The sequence below is a fragment of the Hylobates moloch genome, unplaced genomic scaffold, assembly GCF_009828535.3.
Source record: "Hylobates moloch isolate HMO894 unplaced genomic scaffold, HMol_V3 SCAFFOLD_19, whole genome shotgun sequence".
Taxonomy (NCBI): Eukaryota; Metazoa; Chordata; class Mammalia; order Primates; family Hylobatidae; genus Hylobates; species Hylobates moloch.
The window spans coordinates 51,569,813-51,593,066 of NW_026652294.1; the positions used below are offsets into that span (position 1 = coordinate 51,569,813).

Below are 23,254 nucleotides of genomic sequence, written 5' to 3' on the forward strand. Positions count from 1 at the left end.
TTCTATTTAACCTCTGTTCCTGCCAGTCTCAGCAGATGACTCATTTAAGAAAATTACAACTTGAACTCCATCACCTTTGGGACACATAAACTTCTCTACATCCATCCTGCCCTCCAATCTCAACAGCCATTCCTTCTCTCATTCAAGATCAATCTTACTCTGATTTACCCCTGATCCCATCTTCTTTGTGGCATTAACCTCACTGCTACCAATTATCTTTAAACTTTCTCCTTTCCTTCAGTCTGTTACCATGTTCAATTCCTTCCTACCTTCAAAAACTTATTTCTTGATCCTGCAACCACCTCTATCTAACTGTCCCATATGTCCTTCCCTTATGCAGCCAAATTCCTAAGAATAGCTTATATCCGGCCGGGCGCGGTGGCTCATGCCTGTAATCCCAGCACTTTGGGAGGCCGAGGCAGGCGGATCACGAAGTCAGGAGATCGAGACCATCTTGGCTAACACAGCGAAACCCTGTCTCTACTAAAAAACACAAAAAAATTAGCCGGGTGTGGTGGCAAGCGTCTATAGTCCCAGTCAATCGGGAAGCTGAGGCAGGAGAATGGCGTGAACCCGGAAGGCGGAGCTCGCAGTGAGCTGAGATCGTGCCACTGCACTCCATCCTGAGTGACAGAGCAAAACTCCGTCTCAAAAAAAAAAAAAAAAGAATAGCTTATATCCACTATTTTCTACTGCTTCATTTCCCACTATCTCCTGGATTGCTACTGTTTTGATTCAAATGACCCCTGCCAATATTGCCAGTGATGTAAATGTCATCCTACTTTACTGGTGTCCACATTTATATGAAACATCTCCATGACACTTCCCTCTCTTCTGGTTCTTTTTTCTGTCTCCTTGATCTGTCCTTATATAGAGCATTTTCTAAGATACCATCCACCATCTTTTTCTTTTCTCTCTCTAAACTCTCCTTGGGCCCCCTTATCCACAGTCAGGGTTTTAACAATTAATGAGCTGATTCCACACAACTTCCTTATTTTAGCACTTAGCTTGCAGTGTTTATATCCAAATAGTAACATCTCCACTTAGATGTCTAAATATTTCAAAATAAACACGTAATCCAAACTCATTATCATCTCCCCAAAATTTGTCCTTCCTCTTGGTGTCACCTCCTAGTCACACAAGTCAGAAATTTAGTCCTTGACGTCTTCCTCTCCCTCACTCCCATGGCTGATCACATAGTTCTACTGAGTTTGTTTTGTTTAGTTCTACTGATTTTGTTCCTAAGTGTTTAACAGGTACTTTACTCTCTATTCCTACAGCACTGGCCAATTCAGGGCATCACCGACTCAGGTGGACTATTATACCAGCCTCTTAAGTGGTCCCCTTGCCTAACACACATTTTGCCTGTTACTTTCTCTGGGAATCCTTCCATGACCAGTCCATAACTGGTCTTGGAATCTTCATCTTCTTCAATTTCAGTGTATAGGCCTGTTCTTATGCTACCATGCATCCTGTGTATTACTTTATTCCAGAACCTATCACACCACTTGAAATGATCTGCTTAAGTATTTCTCGCCCTTTACGGCAAGAGCTGAATCTTAATCATCTTTATATCCCCAACATCTATCTCAGTGATAAGCAAAAACTCTGTTCCCTCTTGTACCTTTTAAATTTCCTCCTACGTAAAGGTATTGCCAATTACAAAAATTTACTAAATTGTTAAAAAGCAAACAAAGCGACCGGGCGCGGTGGCTCACGCCTGTAACCAGAACTTTGGGAGGCCGAGGCGGGTGGATCACGAGGTCAGGAGATTGAGACCATCCTGGTTAACGTAGTGAAACCCCATCTCTACTAAAAATACAAAAAAAAAAATTAGCCGGGCGTGGTGGCGGGCGTAGTCCCAGCTACTCCGGAGGTCAGGCAGGAGAATGGCGTGAACCCAGGAGGCAGAGCTTGCAGTGAGGCGAGATCGCGCCACTGCACTCCAGCCTGGGCGGCTGAGCAAGACTCCGTCTCAAAAAAAAAAAAAAAAAAAAAAAGGCAAACAAAGCGTGTGTTGGACCAAAATGATTTCTCTGTTTCTACACTATGTCCAGTACTACTTTTCTGACTTTTCTTAAAATTACTCATAATCAGTCCTTGGACTGCTTCTGTCCTTTCTACAGTCATGCATCTTTATAACTCCAACTATGTGTACGGCTCACTAATCAATGCCTACAGTTCTGCCCTTTCAACTGTGCACCAATTTTGAGTTTTCAATTGTTTATCTGAAATTCCCATTCAGATATCTCATTTGAATATGTTCACACCAATCTTCCTGATCCCACTAGCTCCCTGATTCTAATTCCTTGCCATTTTGAACTCTATGTACAAAGCAAAAGAATTTCAAATGGAAAAAGGAATTTCATGAAATGACTCTTTGAGAAGACAGGGTGTATGATCAAAATGGTTTTTCCACAAGAAAACGAGTATAATAAACATCTCTTTCCAGTGGAAAAGATATTACTCTAGGTTTCCCGCTAACTTTGAGAAAATGTACAACACACAAAAATTTCACCCAATTTTCTTTGCCACTGTTTTACTGTGGTGAGAAAAAGCTTACCATTATATTATTACCAGTGGGATTAAGAGGCGGGCATTAGCAACAAATACACCACTAACTTCGGGGTTATTCAATCAAAGATTCACACAATTTCCAGTTATTCACACAATCAGAGAGGCAGCCTGGCCTTCGGATCCAGAATGATTAGCGATACAAACTAGTGCTGACAAAGTTAGCAGCTGCATAATCTTGCCACCTTACTTAACCCCTCAGGATTTCACCTTCTGTAAAACAGAAGGGTGACATCTACCTTGCAGAGCTGTTGTGAAGACGATAAGTATTAAATTTGAAACATCTGCTTCTAATTATTATTACTATCGTTATCCTCCCTAAGCCAACCATTCTCACACAGGTGAATAAGTGGAAAGTTGCTAACTGCCCGCACTGTGATCAACAGACAGAAATAAGTCCCTTCCACTGTAACGGGCAGAAATCTATTGCTTTGACTAAATTTCAGCCCATCGTGGTCCTTCTCTCTGCTCTGTGCTTGGCGGGTCTCCTGCGGGGGGTGGGGGAGGGGTTGGGCTGTTGGAGGAGGTCTGTTCGCACCCTTTGCTCAACTAGAATTGGTACATGCCTGGCCTGGCTACAGGCCCGACGGTAACAATTAGCTAAGACCCAGAGTTTGAATTTGTTTTGTTTGGAGCGGATCAGCATCTCCAAGGCAAGAGAACAGACGTGGGAGGGAGGGAGGAAGAGATGGGACCCGGGGTTTCTCACCTCCGGACGGCGGTTGCCCGGCTCGCGGGTGCCCTAACGTCTTTCTGAGGCCCACGCGCAGTTTTCCTCGGCTCTCAGGCCTACCCGCTAGCGGCCGTGCGCCCGCGGCGTATCCCGGCAACGGGGGCGGGATAGCGGAGGCTCCTCATCCTGAGTGACCAATCCTCCGCCTCAGCCCTTGGTTACACGCGGAGCTCTCGCGAGAATTGAGCTGATGTTTGTTTCTTCACCATCAGTGCTTTTTGGAAAAAGTGAAAAACAGCGGGGCGGCTGGAAAACAAACATTTTATGTGAACGTTTGGTTTTCTTGATAATTAGAGCAACCTCCGTGTGCCTTACTTGAAGTAACTCTGGCGAGTTTTGCTATGTCCATATGTAACCTCACGTCAGCTAACGTGTTAACAGGTTACATTTGAAGTTATTAAGTGGTAGGCAGCATTGTGCAATTTTCTAAACTCCTAATTTGTGGTGCTTTTCTTTCCTATTAGGACCGCATAGAGTACACAACGCATCATGAAGTATGGATGCGATTCTGGCACCAACTGTTCCGTTCCTCCTTTCACCAGAAGCTTTGCGTCTTTAAGCTTCCTTTCATTAGAATTTGGATCCAAGTTTGTGGGGAACACTGTGAATTCAATGGAAAGTGTCCTTTTTTTTTTTAATTTAAGAACTACTTCACCTCAAATCCCACTTCTCTAATAAAATAACTTTTACTGTATGTTTCCTTCCAATCTTCATTGATACAGCTTAAATGTGATTGCATATGTATTGGGATTTTAACATTATTTTACACATTATTTCCAACTTGCCTGCCCTCAAGGAGTTAAAAATCAATGCAATACAAAATGAGATAATGTCATGTGGCTGAATTCTCCCTTAGTTTGTGAAACATTTTCATTTAATTATCTCATATGAGCCCACCCTATTTGCAGTGGCCATTTGTCATCCTTTTGGCAGAATTTCTCCCTTACCCTGCCCCCCAACACCCTTACAGGAACTGAAAGTGACAGATACTGGCTTCCCTAGTCTTCCTTATTACTGGGACATGAGTATTATTGCTTGCTAGACTCTCCAATCTAATTTGGTGGACCCAACTCAAACTTGAATGACAACCAGAAGCAGGACTTCAGTGAGTCTGTTGAAGTAATAAGGGTGACAGCCACAGTAACTACATCGTTTCCGAGACTGCAGTGTTCTATCACCAGCAACCAGTGTCCAGCATCAGTGTGTTGGGGCAAGCTGCAGTGTTAGGTACTCAGAGGCTTTATTGGGAGGAGAACCTCTAGCTTGTTTCTGCAGCTTCTGGGAGTCTGTGAGCTGCTTAATGCCCTTTAATAAATTCATTTTCAGCTTTTATATCATTTATAGATGATTTCTGTTTCTTGCACTTTAGGACCCTGACAGATATTAACAGTTGAAATTGGCAGGACAGATACTATTATCCAAGTTTTAAAGAGATTACATAATTTGCTTAAGCTTATTTAGGTAATAAGTATTGATCCCTGTCCCCATATCTTTTTCATGATGAAAAAGGAATAGAGAATAGGAATACATCTCACTTATTTGCCTCTGAGCTTCCTTAGAGTAGGCACCATATCTTATTTGACTTTGGATCATTATGTATTGGGTTCTGTTGCTTTTAAGGTTATATCAAATTGGAATTAGGTTATATCAAGTTGTAATTTGGTTAGTAATTAGATTATGTCAAATTTTAAGTTTATTGTAAGACTACTTGTGTTTCAAGTTCCTTTCTGTCTCTAGTCCTTTTCACTGCAATTCTCTCTTCCTGGAATCTTTGTCCCTCTGCTTTTCACTGTCCAAAGTCCTGTTCATCATTCAAGTCTTAACCCAAATGTCTTTTATTAGAGAGGTCTTCTCTGGCAGTCCATACTAGATTAGTGCTCCAACTCCTTCTGGCCCCCCACCTCATTATATGTCCTCAGTGCACCCTGTACTATTCCTATCTGTTAAAAGGTAAACTTTGGCACATTAAAATTTTACAGAGCTTATTTGAACAGACAGCAATTCATGAATTAGGCAGCTCCAAATCATAAGTGGTTTGGGGCTCCCCCAGAGGTAGTTGAAAGCTTTCAGAGAGTGAATGCAGAGCACAGCAAAGAAATTATTTGATTGGTTAAAGTTTGAGCAGTTGCCTTATTTGGACTGTTCTTGTGGGAAGTTCAAAACGATATAACTGATGACTAGTTGGCCACTTGTGATTCCGTTTTAAGTTTCAGTTTCCTCATGTAGGAACTCAGTGCATTAGAGTGACTTCAGTCTAATGGCCTCCAATTTAATTATTTTAACACTATATATCACTCATTATAACTTGCAGTTATATATTTATTTTTGTTGTCAAAGATAACAAACCCTGACAGTAGGGATACATTTTTATCCATAATTTACTACTGCAATGGGGAAAATAGTCCAATGTGAAAGGAATTCAACCTTGATTTGTACAGCAGTTATTGGATGTTTTTTGTTTGTTTGTTTTTGTTTTTGTTTTTGTTTTGAGACGGAGTCTTGCTCTGTAGCCCAGGCTGGAGTGCAGTGGCGCAATCTCGGCTCACTGCAAGCTCTGCCTCCTGGGTTCATGCCATTCTCCTGCCTCAGCCTCTCTGAGTAGCTGGGACTACAGGTGCCCGCCACCACGCCCGGCTAATTTTTTTTGTATTTTTAGTAGAGACGGGGTTTCACCGTGGTGTCGATCTCCTGACCTCGTGATCCGCCTGCCTCGGCCTCCCAAAGTGCTGGGATTACAAGCGTGAGCCACCGTGCCCGGCCAGTTATTGGATGTTTTAAAGGGAGAATGAGGGAGTAGGGAAGGGAGCAAGTGGGTACTCAGTAGAGTCAAGGGCAATAAGGCCCAATGAAGAGGATACCACTTGGTACTGAATATGGCCAGTTATGCTTACGTAGCCCAGGGTGCACAGAAGAAAAATGTTAACAAAATAACTCAAAAATGTCTTTGTAGGATGTTTGTAGGTTTTTTAAGAAAATAAACTTTTTGGCCAGGTGTGGTGGCTCATGCCTCTAATCCCAACACTTTGGGAGGCCAAGGCAGGAGGGTCACTGAGGCCAGGAGTTCAAGACCGGCCTAGGCAACATAGTGAGACCCCCCCTTACAAAAAATGAAAACAAAAATGAATTTTAAAAAAGAAAAGAAACTTTGAGGAGTGACATCATTAAGTTATTCTACTGTAAAATAGAGAAAAGTTAGTGAACTTACTAGTGAATATGTACATCAACTGAAATAAGATTTTGGATACACTGGTAGGAGTGTCTATTGAAAGAAGATGGCTATAGAAATCCAAATGCACATGTCCTTTGACCCAGTAACTCCAGTTCTAGGAAGTGAGCATATATTCACACTGAATTCATACATATAAATGACATATGCTGATGTCCAAGGTTATTTATTTGAGCAGTGTTTGTTACAGAGCAAGATTAGGAAAAAAATCAAACAACACCGAATAAATAATGCTATAGTCCTAATATCACATAAAATTTGGCCATCTGTAAAAAAGAATGCTCCTTGTATACTGATATTGCAGAGGCTGACTAGGAACCCCAGAGCTAGTATAAAAATATCATTTTAACTTGAAGGCATTTGATGAAGGGGGAAAAAAGCCTTCTCAGAAAGTTCCTTATCTAACTAAAAGCAAAATTTCTGGGGAATGATGCTACCATAAATACCCTAACTTATGGCCCGGAAGAACACCACTCTTAACTGTATAGATGAACATGAACGCAAACTTTCTTATTTGTTCTCCTAAAAGTCAATGTTTCCATTTTTTTCCCTGTAAAAGCTGTTTCTCCCCCACCATTTTCCCTACTAAGTTATATAAGCCTTTAACTAATCATTTGACTAGTCAGATGCTGCTTTTGTTGGCTGTTTTATGCATAAGAAATTGATATTTTTCTCCTGTTAGTCTGTCTTTTGTCAGTTTAACTCATAGGCGCTTGAATAGTGAACATGACAGGGTAGAGGAAAAGCTTTCTTCTTCCAATACAATATGGAAAGTTTTCCAAGATACATAAAGTAAGGTGAGTAAGTATTCAATGTTAACATTTTCTTGCATCTGTATAAACAATCTTTGGGAAGAACACAAGAAACTGATAAGCCTCCAGAGAGGAAAACTGGGTGGTTAGGGTTTGAAAATGTGCATCCTTTACGTCTTCTGAATTTTAAACCATGGAATGCATTATTATTACTTTTTAAAAATAAACTTTCGGCCAGGCACAGTGGCTCACACCTGTAATCCCAGCACTTTGGGAGGCCTAGGCAGGTGGATCACCTGAGGTCAAGAGTTCGAGACCAGCCTGGCCAACATGGTGAAACCCCGTCTCTACTAAAAATACAAAAATTATCCAGGCATGGTGACAGGCGCCTGTAATCCCAGCTACTCGGGAGGCTGAAGCAGGAGAATTGCTTGAACCCTAGAGGCAGAGGTTGCAGTGAGCCAAGATCACGCCATTGCACTCCAGCTTGGGGACAAGAGTAAGACTTCATCTCAAACAAAGAAAAAAAGTTAAAAGAATTAAATAAACTTTCAATAAGGGGACGATAAAAATCATAATGAATATTCACATTAGCCATCTTTTAATGAATTATGCAATTGTCTAGATAGTATTTCAAAGTATATGAAAACAAAGGACAAAGTGTCCTTAAATGTTTAACAAAAAAACTCACTAAAAGCCAAGAAAAAAGCTTACTAAATGTATTGGCACTAGAAGAATGCTTTTCTCCTCTTTGGGCACCAAAAACTTGAAAACAATTATCTTTTGGGAAATTGAAATGTATTAGCTTTGAAACATTTTCTGTAATGTTCCACAGGACTGGCAAGACAAATGTGATTTAGAAGCTGATAACCATCCTTAAAGATGAAATTATATTTCACTTTTTTTTTTTTTTTTGAGACAGAGTCTTGCTGTGTCACCCAGGCTGGAGTGGAGTGGAGATATCTCGGCTCACTGCAACCTCTGCCTCCCAGGTTCAAGCGATTCTCTTGCCTCAGGCTCCCGAGTAGCTGGGACTACAGGCGCATGCCACCACGCCCGGCTAATTTTTTGTATTTTAGTAGAGACGGGGTTTCACCGTGTTGCCCAGGCTGGTTGTGAACTCCTGAGTTCAGGCAATCCACCCGCCTCAGTCTCCCAAAGTGGTAGGATTACAGGCGTGAGCCATCGCGCCCAGCCCATATTTCACATTTTATGGGTTTTTTTCTTATATATATGGACTTTGTTTTTTCAACATTCCCCTTATGGGGGACCTATTTGTAGCCTCAATTTTCTAAGATCTGCACATGTAAAATTTCTATCATTTTCCAATGCATTTTAATATTTTATTTCATGTATGTATTGTGCTATACTAGCCCAAAGTTTTGGCACCACAGTCTATGTGTCAAATTTTAGTTAAAAAAAAAAAATGCTAAACAATATTCTGTCACCATCACTTTCATACACAAGCCAAATATCATCCCTGTTACAATTCCTTTCTTTAGTTTGCCTGGGTTTTCCTACTAAGTTGCCAGCCCTGAACCATATTGACCACAACTTCATTCTTGTATAATCTGCATTAATGCTGTTCTTCTGCGCATTGAGGGCTTTTAAAATTAACTTTTAATGAAAACATCATATTGAGAACATAAACTGCAATGTTTACCCCAATTTACACAAACTGATGTTTAGTCCAGCTACCCAACTATTCCATGCATTTTCTCTGAGAGAACTACTGTCATTATGGACATTTTTCCTTCATGCCTTCAGGCATATGGGAGGGGGATCCAGAATTGTTATTTGTATGCAGACAGACAGTTGAAATAAACTATTTGTTTTAAACCTTTGAACTGCTAAACACATAAAAACATTATAATTATTTTTAAAGTATCAAGAACCCAATTTAGCGTTCATAGAATTTTAGTCCCAGCTGCACTATGTTCTAGTTATGTGACATTAAAATAGTTATTTCAGTTATTCATTAATTCATTAAGGTAACCAATAACATCTACTGAGCATTAACCTCCTATCAAGCTGTTAAAAGACAACACACATTAAAGTATTAAAGAGTTCAGTTGAGCAGACAGTGATTCATGAATTGGGCAGCACCAAATCACAAGTGGTGAAACTCCATCTAGGGGCACTTAAACTACCTTTGCAGAATTACAGCTAACGAGAGAAATCTAACATGACTGACTCCATTTTGCTTAAAACTTCACAGGCTAAACTAGTTTTTTGTTGTTGTCATTTTATTGTTTGTTTGTTTTTTGCTTATTCTACTGTAGAGGCTAAAATAACTATGCCAGGAATTTGGTTTATAGTTAAACTTTGTGGCAAGGAAAAGTGACCCCCACCCCAACTCCTTGTATGGAGATTGAAGCTACATTCATAAGACAAGATTAGAATTATGGTAGAGGCTTGAACTTTGCTAAAGAATAGTCATGCTTAAACAACAACTTGGCATTGTTTGATTAGCTTGCTTTTCTTTTTTTTCTTTTTTGAGACAGAGTCTCGCTCTGTTGCCAGGCTGGAGTGCAGTGGCGCAATCTCGGCTCACTGCAACCTCCACCTCCCAGGTTCAAGTGATTCTCCTGCCTCAGCCTCCCGAGTAGCTAGGACTACAGGAGCGTGCCACCACACCCAGCTAATTTTTTGTATTTTTAGTAGACACAAGGTTTCAACATGTTAGCCAGGATGGTCTTGATCTCCTGACCTCGTGATCCACCTGCCTTGGCCTCCCAAAGTGCTGGGATTACAGGTGTGAGCCACCTCACCCAGCCTAATTAGCTTACTTTTCTATAGAGCCTCCTGCCCTGGAGTCACGTAACCAGAGGTCACAAGATTTGTAACTTCGCCAACTATTCCTGTAGATAACATCACTACTGTGAAACCTAATTAATGGTCTTTGAGATATTTTTCAAATTTAGCATTTTGGCAGACCAACAGACACAACCTGGACCTGTGAACCCCACTCCTCAGAAATGACTCAGGTTCATGAAGATAGTTCTGACACACCTGTGATTCATCCCTGACCCCACCAATTAGCATTTCCCATTTCCTAGCCTCCTGCCCACCAACCGATCCTTTAAAAACCTAGTCTCTACATTCTTGGAGGTGGATTTGAGAAATATCTCCCATCCTCCTTGTTGGCTGGCCCTGTGATTATTCATCTTTCCCTGCTGCAACATTTGTAGTTCTCAGTGCATTGGTTTTTTGGAAGGCAGCAGGCAACTACACAGGGAAATTACACATTTCCCTGTGTAAAAGAACACAGGGGCAATTACAGCATGAGAGGAAAACTTTTATAAGAGGTTGGTGGAAGCAAGACTAAGAAAATATACTTACTTGATTGGTTAAAGTGGAAAGTCCACAGTTAGAGGTCTGTCTGTTTCTGTTAGTTAAGCTTAAGTTTCATTTTACTGTTTACATTGAGTTGGGCTCCAGAGCTGGAGCTATCTCAACCTAATGGCCTCCAAATTAACATTTTTTAAACAAGGCAAATTCTTCATGTGTGAAATGGGAATAATACTATCTACCTTGCAGGGTTATTGTGAGAACTAAATGAGAGACTGTGAAAATTGGTAAACTGAATACTATACAAAGTTGAAAAACATTTCCTAATATATAGGAGGCAGTAAACTAGATGGTTAAGATTCATGTAAAATAAAGGTCTTGATAATAATAAAATGTAGTCCGGTAGAAAAGACAGACATAAAAGAATATATTAGAATGCAGTAAATACTATATTGACAACAAATAAAACTGCATTAGTTCCCCAGAGGAACTGGAAGAAACCAGAAGATAAACTGGCGTTGAACTATGATAGATGGAGAAAGTGGAATTCTAAGTTTAAAAAAAAATGCATGTACAAAGAGCATAGAGACATGGACAGCACACAGCATAATGTGTTCAGGGAATGGTGACAAATTCGAAATGGCTAGAGAGATAACAGAGGGAGATGAATCTAGTAAAACAGATTAGGGAGATTGTGTGAAAGGCCCTATGTAATGCTGTACTATAAGAATGGAAAGGCGGCCGGGCGTGGTGGCTCACGCTTATAATCCAGCACTTTGGAAGGCAGAGGCGGGCAGATTACGAGGTCAAGAGATTGAGATTATCCTGGCCAACACGGTGAAACTCCGTTTCTACTAAAAACACAAAATTTAGCTGGGCATGGTGGCGCGCTCCTGTAGTCCCAGCTACTCGGGAAGCTGAGGCAGGAATCGCTTGAACCCGGGAGGAGGAGGTTGCAGTGAGCCGAGATCGCGCCACTGCACTCAGCCTGGCAGCAGGGCGACACTCCGTCTCAAAAAAAAAAAAAAAAAAGAATGGAAAGCCATCAGAGGTTGTCAAGCAGAGAAAAAACAATTAAGTGTATATTTCAGAACGATAATTATATTTTAATGTATAGGATTGGCTGGAGAGAACGGGTAGAAAGGCTAAAGAAATATTGAAATAATTTAAGTAGGACTAATTGGTAGAGATTTCTAACAGATAGCTAGAAATACAGATCTAGAGTTTGGAGAAGATAATATGGGAATACAGCTCTAGAAATAAGCAAAGTAGTAAATAATCCACCCAGCGAGGGGATGAGATAGCAAAGAAGTATCAAAAGTCAGCATTTCAAGAATGATCTCCCAAACCAGGGGAAAAGTGATTCCAAACCTAGAGTAGGAGTTTTAGGAAGGGAGAAGTCAGAAAAGTGTGAATTGGGCTTAGCAATTTAGAAAGGTTTGTGGAAAAGTGTAGTTGGATGCGAGAGAATAGCGGATGGGAGGGAAACAAAGTAAGGAGACAGGTCATGTTTACCCTGGCACTCTATAAGGTCTGCACCACGGGTGGGTGGGCGGGGGGGTTATTAAAAATACGTATCTCAGCTCTAACCGAGACCTACTGCATCAGAATCTACATTTTAACAAGCCGCCAGAGAAAAGTAGTTATACCTTTAAAAAACTGACTTGGACCACCGTATTTATTTGCTAAATTTGACAACAGAGAGTAGGAGATTCGGATTACTTGAAACGGAGGAATAGTTCAATGATTAATAGTTCCCAATTTGGCCTCAAGCTTTCTCGTTTTAATTGAAAAGCAAGGTTAACTTGCAAAAACCTCGCGATTCTCAGGGAAAAGCAGTGAGGATGCCTAACAATAGACGCCAAACAGTCTCACTCAGCCATTCCGCCATGCCCAGCGCGGAGGACTCAAGTTTAAAATATCCGGATTCGGCGCGCCGGATGTCCACGCCAACTGGCGCGGCATTATGGGAATTGTAGTCCCGGCCCGCGTCCCGATTTACGACAAACTGTTGGGCCCGGAGTCGGAAGAGACCCGGGTTTGGGAAGGACCCCCGGGTCAGGCGTCCTGGTGGAAGGGCGGGCTTCCTTCTCTCTTCCTCGGCAGGGAGTCCCGAGCCCGGGAGGAAAGCGAGCTCAGCTCCGCATCGGCGTCGGCGGCCGGGACGCACACACTCTGCGTCATGGAGGACTGAGGCCGATGATGAATTCCGGTGTGCCTGTCAGGCTTGCTGTGTCACTCGGCCCGCTCGGCGCGCCCCTTCCCAGCCGCCCTTCCGTACCGGCTCTCGGGCTCTTCCGGTCTCCGGCCGACCCTTACCTGTAGGCCCTTCTCCGGCCGCGGCCCGGCGCTCTCCGAATCGCCCCTGCGGACTGGTCTCGCAGAGTGCCCGGGCACCGGGCGCCCGACAGACACTGGCCATGACGAGCGGCGCCACCAGGTACCGGCTGAGCTGCTCGCTCCGGGGCCACGAGCTGGACGTACGGGGCCTGGTATGCTGCCCCTATCCGCCGGGAGCCTTTGTGTCCGTGTCTCGAGACCGCACCACCCGCCTCTGGGCCCCAGACAGGTGAGCGCTGGGAGTCGGGTTGCCCCTGGCTGTGTTGCACGCTTACCGGAGAGTGGAAAGAGAGTGACCCTTCCCTGTAAGTCCTGCCGTCTCTCTCTCCCTCCAGCCTTCCCTCTGCTCTCCGCTCCCTTCCATTTCTCAGACTACCGGAACTCTGTTTAAGAAACCATCGAGATTTAAGTGGAAACAGCACCGGGTTGGGCGACCAAAGACCTGCGTTGTTGTGCTAACTTGACCACAGACAAGTCTCCCACCTTTTGGGCCTTCAGTTTTTGGACGATGATCTCCCAGGTTTCCTTTAGACTTGAAAATTTACTGATTCCAGTTGCACCCTCCGAAGTGAGGTAGTTTGAAGGCATCTGAAATGTCCTTTGTTTTTTTCGAAGAAGATGCTCTGTAGTATTCTCTAAAATTGAATTTTTGAAGACTTTAGTTCTCAAAAATTGCATTGCTGAATCCTCTTCTCGTCCAGGTTAGAATTTTAGTCTGTGGTCTGTGCTGGTCTTGAGGGAGTGAAACCTCTCGGATGTTTTGTTTCTGTGCATGTGCTGTTTCTTGAGGAGAAGGAGCATCCATTGCCTTCAAAGGATTTATCAGAAGGGTTCACGAACCAAAAAAAGAAAAAAAAGGTTAGGAATCAGTCCTGATCGAGTTCACGGGTTCAGCCCTGATTTGGCTGGTTGTAACAGGATATTTAAGACGTAGAAGACAGATTGCAGTTCAGAGAAAGAAAAATTGAGTTATTTTGTTATTTAGTAGGTTTCCCACTGCTAGAGATTTCAGAATTTGAGTCACCATCCATAAATTCAGTTGTAACTATTGAGTGCCTCCTCTTTGTTTGGGATATTGGAGAGGAATAGACAGACAAGTTGCCAGTGTTTCTGGAGCTTTCTTACAGTCTGATGGGGAAGATAGATTAAAAAAACAAGCCAATAAATAATTAAAAACTGGCATATGAAGAAAACATACAGTTAATAATTAGGTGGAGAGAGATATTAAAGGAAGCCTCTCTGAGAAGTTGTTTGTTTAAAGCTGGAATTTGAAGCATGAGATGGATGGAGCTGGTCGTGGAAGAGCAAATGGGGAGGGCTGAATTGGAAGAGCATTCCAGGCAGCCGGAGGAGTAAACAGGAGAGAATTAGCTGTGAGGTGAGGGCAGGTTTTGAGGCTGGCAAGAGCCAGGTTATGGAGTTTGCAGATGGAAGCCTTCAAATAGTTTCAAGCAGGGAGCAACATGATCTGATTTCTGTGTTGAGAAGTTTCTGCTAGCTGATGGTAGAGAATAGATTGGGAAGGGATAAGTGTAGAAGTGGGTTTGCTTGGAGGCTTTTGAAGTAGTATAAGCAACACAAGATGGTCCACTAGACTAGGGATAGTATAGAGCAAATTCCTGTATTGAATTGAATGAGATGATCTCTAAAGATCTCTTCTAACTCTAAAATTCTGTAATATCCAAAACTACTTAGTAATACTAATATGGAACTTTTTGTTTGAGTACAGTTATTAAGTTTTTGCCTTTAAAATTGAATCCAGTAGAAGCATAAGCCCAGTAGAATATAACCATTGCAATAAGGAGTATAATCAAGGATACCTGTTTTAATAGTGGAATCCTGTCATTAAACTTTTGGGACTGTACTAGTTTGACAAGAGTTTCATCACTGGAGTGGTTGTGCTTACCAGGAACTTGAAGAACTTTGGGCTGAACTGATTCTCTATTTGAAAAGTGATTTTGTTGTTCATTGAACTATTGATTTTTTTTTTTTTTTTTTGAGACAGAGTTTCGCTCTTGTTGCCCAGGCTGGAGTGCAATGGCACGATCTTGGCTCACTGCAACCTCTGCCTCCAGGGATCAAGCGATTCTCTTGCCTCAGCCTCCCAAGTAGCTGTGCTTACAGGCATGTGCCACCATGCCCGGCTAATTTTGTATTTTTAGTAGAGATGGGGTTTCTCCATGTTGGTCAGGCTGGTCTTGAACTCCCGACCTCAGGTGATCTGCCCGCCTTGGCCTCCCAGTGTTGGGATTACAGGTGTGAGCCACCACACCTGGCCGACCTCATGATATTTTTGTTTTTGTTTTTCAAAATTCATTCCTGTATGTATTTATCTAACACTGATGAAGAACTTGCATTTTGCCACAGTGTGTGCTAGTGCGCAGCGAGATAAGATTATTTAGTCTCTCATATCCTGCTGGTTAGGTTAGCAAGCTTGTCCATCCTGTGGCCCATGGGTGGCTTTGAGAGTGGCCCAACACAAATTTCATAAACTTTCTTAAAACATTATGAGGCTTTTTTTTGTGATTTTTAAAAATGCTCATCAGCTGTTGTAATTATTAGTGTATTTTATGCGTGGCCAAAGACAATTTTTCTTCCAATGTGGCCCAGGAAAGTCAAAAGATTGGATACCCCAGGGTTAGAGTGTTTCGTAGTCATTAGGTGATTAAGCTCTTATTGATGCCAACTAAAGTGTCTCAACCATACCTTTAATGTTGTAAAAGTGTCCTCAAGTCTGACATAGTCACAATTTTTATTTCATGATACATGTCTTCTCTTTTGTGTTGCTGTAGCAGAATACCACAGACTGGGTAATTTATAAAGAAAAGAAATTTATTTTTCATAGTTCTGGATGCTGGGAAGTCCATTATCAAGGTATCGGCATCTTGAGAGGGCCTCTTTGCTGCTGTATCATCCCATGGTGGAAGGGCAAGAGAGTACACAGCAAGAGGCATAGAGGGGCCAAACTTGCTTTTGTAACAAAGCCACTCTCTAACCCAGTCCCGCAGTAATGACATTAATACATTCATGGGGGCAGAACCTTCTTGATCCTGCTTCTCAACATGGTTGCATTGAAGGTTAAGTTTCCAGCACATGAACTTTGAGGGACACGTTGAGGCCATAATAGAATATTTGTGTGATTTTGTTTTTTTGACACAGGGTTTCGCTTTGTTGCCCAGGCTGGAATGTAATGGCATGATCACTGCCTCACTGCAGCCTCGACCTTCTGGGCTCAAACAATCCTCCCACCTCAGCCTCTTAAGTAACTGGGACTACAGGCGAGAACCATCATGCCCAGCTAATTTTTATTTATTTATTTTTGTAGAGATGAGGGTCTTACTAGATTGCCCAGGCTGGTCTCAAACTCCTGGGCTTAAGCAATCCTCCTGCTTCAGCCTCCCAAAGTGTTGGGATTAAAGGTGTGAGCCACCACTCCCAGCTCATAACAGCATATTAAGTTAATGAAATGCTATAAATGTTTGGAGCCAAGTTGTAAGTGAAATTTGCTTTCCCATGTAGCCAAGTGGTAAATGAAATTTACCACTGTAAATTTGAATGAGTACCACTGATTCAACTTCAAATTCTTTGTTCGTTACCGAATTGCCTCTTACTGAATCTGACCTGGTCTGTCTACCTCTGATGCAAATGAAATTTACCACTGCTTTCCATGTATCTGGAAAGGTTCTAGATCAGGGTAGTAAATGTAGGGATGGACTGGGAATAATGGGGAAAGTTAGTTCTAGGGAGGCAGAAATAGTTCTGTTTTAGAGCAGACTAAACCAGGTACCTAGTTTTTCACAAAAGCCCTTTGAAAACCCAGAAAGTCTTTGGACCTTCAGAATGGAGACATATCTGTTGGTTGGGCATTGAACTGAGCCAGCAACATGCCATTGTTTCAGACTACTTCAGGCCTCTATAAGCTAGCTTCAAGCTAAATTACATTTCCCAAGTCTGTCCTTGACTTCTGGGTGGGGAGGGATGAGTGAGATAGGACTTCAGCAGCTTTGCCTTTATATTGCCTTGCCTTTTGAAAAACGACCCATACTTGAAGACACATCTTCAGATATAGGATCTGATTATATTAATCTATATTAATAGATTTTTTTAGGTGCAATCTATTAGTTCCTACTGTAGAATATGAGAATTTAGCTCTCTTTCTGCCTTCCACTCACCCCATCACATATGCATCTTTTCTGTGCTTTTTTTTTTTTTTTTTTTTGAGGCGGAGTCTCGCTATGTCGCCCAGGCCAGAGTGCAGTGGCGCGATCTCGGCTCACTGCAAGCTCCGCCTCCCAGGTTGACGCCATTCTGCCTCAGCCTCCCGAGTAGCTGGGACTATAGGCGCCCGCCACGGCGCCCGGGTAATTTTTTGTATTTTTAGTAGAGACGGGGTTTCACAGTGTTAGCCAGGATGGTCTGGATCTCCTGACCTGGTGATCCGCCTGCCTTGGCCTCCCAAAGTGCTGGGATTACAGGCGTGAGCCATCACGCCCGGCCTCTGTGCTCTGACTCTTATAATTTAAGCTGTGGAATAATCTATGATAACTCTTCCTCAATAATTTTATGATCTTCATGTGGCTAATAATTGTTTTCTTTTGGTTTTCATTTGCTTAGCTTTCTATGTATTTATCACTGATTCACCTTCAAATTCTTTGTTCGTTACCGAATCACCTCTTAAAGCATTTAGATACATTGGATATTTTACAATTTCCTCTTCCTGACAATGCAAACTTTCTGACCTGGTCTGTCTACTTCTGATGCACACCTAATCCTGGGATTTCCCTTCATTGTTGTTTCCAGAATAACTTTTTTGAACCACATATGTTGGATTTTTATTGTCAGTATCCTTTAGCTTTCTCTTGGTTGGTTTTCTTCCTTGTTGCCTTATTGGAACATAACCTCTAGGAGCTTCCTGAAATGTAGTGCATCAGTTATAAATGTTTTAAGACCTTGCAAGTCTGAAAGTGATGTTATTTTACCTTGCTACTGGAATGATAATTTGAGTGGTTGTAGCATTCTAATTTTAAAATAATTTTCTTTCAGAATTGTGATGGAATCCATTGTATTTCATCTTCTAGTGTTACTGTTGAGAAGTTTGAAGCCATTCTGATTTTTGAACTATTTTTTTTTTCTTTCTGGAAGGCAGTCTACTTCTATCCATTGTTCCAGGCCATTGGCAGACCCTTTTAATATGAAAACTCATGTCCATAAAGTCTGGGAAATGTTCTTCAATTAATTCTTTGGCTGCTTTCTCATTATTTTTTCTGTCTTCTTTTTTCTGGAACTGTTTTTATTCAGATATTGAACTTGCTTTCTAAATTTCTCTTTCTTTTTTTTTTTTCTTGGCTATAATCTCTAGTAGGTTGCCTTGACTTTGTGAAATTATGTCCTTGTTTCATGGTTGCAATATCTTATACCTCTAAGGATGATAATGACAATTTAAAAAAATGTTTTAAGTTATTTTCTCCTTAATGGTCTGTTTTCCTCCATATTGGTTTTTTTCTCGTCTCTATTTGTTTTGATCACTGTGTTTCATGCTGGAGGCTTTCCCCAGATGTCTGGTAATCTTTATTGTGTGCTCAGTGTTATGGGTAGAGAATTAAGAAGCTCCTGGGAGATCTGTGCTCCTGGATGGGGCTTGCTGGTTGTGAGTTTTACTGTTGAGTTATCTGGTAGGGCCATTATATTGGGCTGATCTGCTGCCTAGAGGATAAGGGTGTGGTTTCCAGGGTTTTGTTTTGCTGGTCTTGGGCTCCAGTAGGAATATACACATTCTTCACACTCCAAGACTCAGCTATCGTTATGTCCCCCCATTCAAAGATTTTCATCTTTTTGAAGAAAAGCTTCAGACTTTTGCTGAGTGCTAGCAGGACAGTTGTCTGGCTGGGTTGTCTAGCTGCACACCACCCCCCCCCCCTTTTTTTTTTAATACCTTAAGTATTTTTTAAAATCAATTTAAGAAATACTTAATGCTAACCATTTAAAACATTGTGCTAGGGACTTGGGAAGACACAAAGAACCTAATCGGGATTCTGCCATTAAGAACTTCACAGACCACTACGGAAGATGCACACAAATATCTATGCTTTGAAGTGTTAAGGGTTACACATGGTGGGTAGATCTAGTGGTTTACGTAATACAGATTTTAAAACATGTTCTGTCTTTTGACTTCCTCTGGGCTTATTGATAAAATGGTTTCAAAAGGATTAAAAAAACAAAAACAACACCCACTAAAATGAAGTGAACAAGTTGAAATTGGTTACTACCAGATACCCTTCTCTGAAGACTTTTTCATAATGCTTCAGATTCTGAAGACTTTCGATTAGTCTTTCTTATCTTAGTTCCTGCCTCCTTGTCCTCACGTCTGGAGGTATATAGTGCTGTTAATTCTTTTCCTCCAATTTTTTTATTGTGATAAAATACACATAACATAAAATTTGCCATCTTAACCATTTTAAACTGTACAGTTCAATGGTATTAAGTATATTCATAATGTGTAACCATCACCACCATCCATCTTTTAACTCTTTTTATCTCTTTATACTGAAACTGTACCTGTTTAAGCAATAACTCTTCATTCTCTCCACCCCCAGACCCTGGCAACCACCATTCTACTTTATGTCTCTCTGATTTTGACAGCTCTAAGTTCCACATATAAGTGGCATCATATAGTATTTGTCTTTTTATAACTGGCTTATTTCATTTAGCATAATGTCCTCAAGGGTCTTCCATGTTGTAGCATATGTCAGAATTTCCCTCCATTTTAAGACTGAATAAAATTTCATGTTTATACCACATTTTGTTTATTCATCCATTGATGGACACTTAGGTTGATGCGACATTTGAGCTATTGTGAATAATGCTACTATGAATATGGTTGTACACATATCTCTTTAAGATCCTGCTTTCATTTCCATTGGGAATATATCCAGAAATGGAAATGCTGGGTCATATGGTAATTTTATTTTTAATTTTTCTAGGAATTGCCATACTTTTTTCTGTAGCAGGTGTCTTTGTTTTCACATAGTATATTCTGTATGTCTGTTAGTTCTAGTTGATTTATTTTGTTAAGTCCTCTTTTTCCTTACATGTTTTCTGTCTGATTATTCTATCCATTATTGAGATTGAGATATTGAAGTCTTCAACTATTATTGTAGAACTGTCTATGTATCACTTCAATTATGTCAGTTTTTGTTTTATATGTTATGTGCATAAATGTTTATAATTGTTATATCTTCTTGTTGTACCGAACTTTTTATTAATATATAATATCTTTCTTTGTCTCTGTTTTCTTTTTTTGATTTAAGGTCAATTTTGTCTAATGTTAATATAGCTACTCCTGCTTTCTTTTGTTTGCCGTTTTCATGGAATATCCTGTTTCATCCTATCACTTTCAGTATATTTGTGTCTTTGGATCTCAAGTGAGTCTCTTATAAACAGCACCGAGTTGGATTATGTTTTTTAAAATGGTTTCTGCCAATCTCTGTCTTTTGATTGGAGAGTTTAATTCATTTACATTGAAAGTAATCACTGATACCATTTTGCTGTGTTTTCTATATTCCTTAAAGTTTGTTTTTTGTTTTTTGTCTCTCATCTCCTGCATTACTGTCTTCTTTTGTGTTTAGTTGATTTATTTATTTATTTATTTATTTTATTTTTATCTTTTTTTGAGACGGAGTCTCAGTCTGTGGCCCAGGCTGGAGTGCAGTGACGCAATCTCGGCTCACTGCAAGCTCCGCCTCCCGGGTTCACGCCATTCTTCTGCCTCAGCTTCCCAAGTAACTGGGACTACAGGCCCCCTGCCACCACACCTGGCTGATTTTTTGCATTTTTAGTAGAGACGGGCTTTCACTGTGTTAGCCAGGATGGTCTCGATCTCCTGACCTCGTAATCTGCCCGCCTCGGCCTCCCAAAGTGCTGGGATTACAGGTGTGAGCCACGGCGCCCGGCTTAGTTTATTTATGTTTAAATTCCTTCCCCATTTCCTTAGTGTATATTCTATTTTTGTGTGTGTTTACCATGGGGATTATATTTAATATCTTAAAGTTGTAACCCTCTAATTTGAATGTATACATTTAACTTCAATAACATACAAAAATTCTTCTTTATAGCTCCATCTTCACCCCTTTTGGTTGTTGGTGTCAGAGAATTACATCCGTATATACTCTGTGTCCTAAAGACGTAAAGTAATAATTATTTTAAATGTATTAATCTCTGAAATTATGTTGGAAAAATTTGGAGTTACAAACCAAAGTTACAATATCATTAGCTTTTAGGCTAATTTTTTTTATGTAATGTTTCTTAAATGACATAGAAATCAAAAGGTGGAGTTATAAACCACTATCATATTTACCATTTTTGAGATCTTTATTTCTTCATATTGCTTCAAGTCTGTCTAGTGTGTTTTCATTTCACTGTGCAAGAAGGCTCCTTTAAGCTTTTCTTACAGGGAGGTCTGGTGGCAGCAAACTCCCTCACCTTTTTTTTTTTTTTTTTTTTTTTTTAAAGAAATAGTGTCTTACTCTGTTGGCCTAGGCGGGGATACAGTGGTACAGTCATAGCTCACTTAAGCCTCAAACTCCCAGGCTCAAGGTATCCTCTTGCCTTAGCCTCCCAGGTAGCTGGGACTACAGGTGTGCACTACCACACCTAGCCAATGCTCCAAAAAAAATTTTCAAGATGGGGTTTTGCTATGTTGACCAGACTGGAATGCAATGGCTGTTCATGAGTGTGGTCATAGCACTCTGCAGCCTCCAACTCCTGGGCTCAAGCAGTTCTCCTATCTCAATCTCCTGAGGTGCTGGGACTACAGGTGTGTGCTACTGCACTCAGTTTGACCTCCAAAGTTTTTGATGAGAAATCTACTAATTATATTATTGAGGATCCCTTGTATGTGATAAGTCACTTCTTTCTTACTGCTTTCAAGATTCTTTATATCTGTCTTTCTTAAGTTTGAGTATAATGTGACTTGGTGTGGGTCTCTTTGAGTTTATCTTCTTGGAGTTTGTCGAGTTTCTTTGGATGTTTATATTCATGTCTTTCATCAAATTTGGGATGTTTCCAGCCATTATTTCTCCAGATATTCTCTCTGCTCCCTTTCCCCTCTCTCTAGGACCGCCACAATCTGTATGCTGGCCTACTTCATGTTGTTCCACAAGTCCCTTAGGCTCTGTTCATTGTTTTTTCAGTCTTTTTTTGTGTTCTTCAAACTTGGTAATTTCTACTGTCCTATGTTCAAGTTTGCTAATTATTTCTTCTTGCTTGAATCTGTCTTTAAGTTGTCTAGTGAATGATTTCATTTCAGTTATACCTTTCATCTTCATAATTTCTTTTTGGTTTCTTTATAGGTTTTCTGCCTCTTTACTGATACTTCAGTTTTCTTCATGCATAATATTCTTGACTTTCTCCATCTTCCTTTAGTTCTTTGAGCATGTTTAAAACAGTTGTTTTAAAGTCTCTGTCTAGTAGATCTGCTGTCAGGTCTTTTTCAGGGACAGTGTCTATTGACTTAATTTTTCCTTTGAATGGGCCATACTTTTCTGTTTATTTGTATGCCTTGTGATTTTTTTGTTGTTGTTGAAAGTGAACATGTAATCTAGTAATATGATAACTCTAGAAATCATATTCTTCCCCTTTTCCAGGGTTTGCTGTTTTTCGTTATGTTTTTGTGTGTTATCTTTTTGTTGTTGTTGTTGAAGGGTGTCTTTGTTCCAAATATCAGCCTAAGATATAAACTTATAGTCTTCTCAGGTCTTTCCTGAGCCTGTGCTTTTCCCTGGGCATGCACTTTCACTTTCTAATTTTTTCCATATATGTAGTTCCTTTTGAATGTCTTAGTATTTATTATCTTGCTCCCAGAAGAGGAAGATGAAGGTGTTAGGGGAATGGGCATCAGCCTTTTTTTTTTAATTTTTTGAAACGAAGTCTTGCCGTTGTCCCCCAGGCTGGAGTGTGATGGCGCAATCTTGGCTCACTGCAACCTTCTCCTCCTGGGTTCAAGCGATTCTCTTGCCTCAACCTCCCGAGTAGCTGGGATTACAGGCATCTGCCACTACGCCCAGCTAATTTTTGTATTTTTAGTAGATATGGAGTTTCACCATGTTGGCCAGGCTGGTCTCCAACTCCTGACCTCAGGTGATCTGCCCACCTCGGCCTCCCAAAGTGCTAGGATTACAGGCATGAGCCACTGTGCCCGGCCAGGCATCAGCCTTTTAAATCCTCTTGGAAGTCACTTTAGCTCAAGAGGTAGAAGCCTGCATCAATGGGGTGAGGTGCAACAACAATGGCTGCCTGCCTCTTTGTTGCTGCTCTGTGATCAAAGCAGCAATCAGTGATCAG

General features: G+C 41.0%; 1 protein-coding gene across 1 annotated transcript in view; it reads left to right on the top strand.

The window, feature by feature from the left end:
• The first annotated feature begins 12,798 nt into the window (after positions 1-12,798).
• The window catches only part of PLAA (phospholipase A2 activating protein), a 40,862-nt gene continuing 30,406 nt past the window's right edge, over positions 12,799-23,254 (top strand). The window contains exon 1 of the mRNA XM_032138274.2: positions 12,799-13,145. Coding sequence (XP_031994165.1) covers positions 12,997-13,145 — 149 coding nt within the window. The 5' untranslated portion in view covers positions 12,799-12,996. The remainder of the gene's footprint in view (positions 13,146-23,254) is intronic.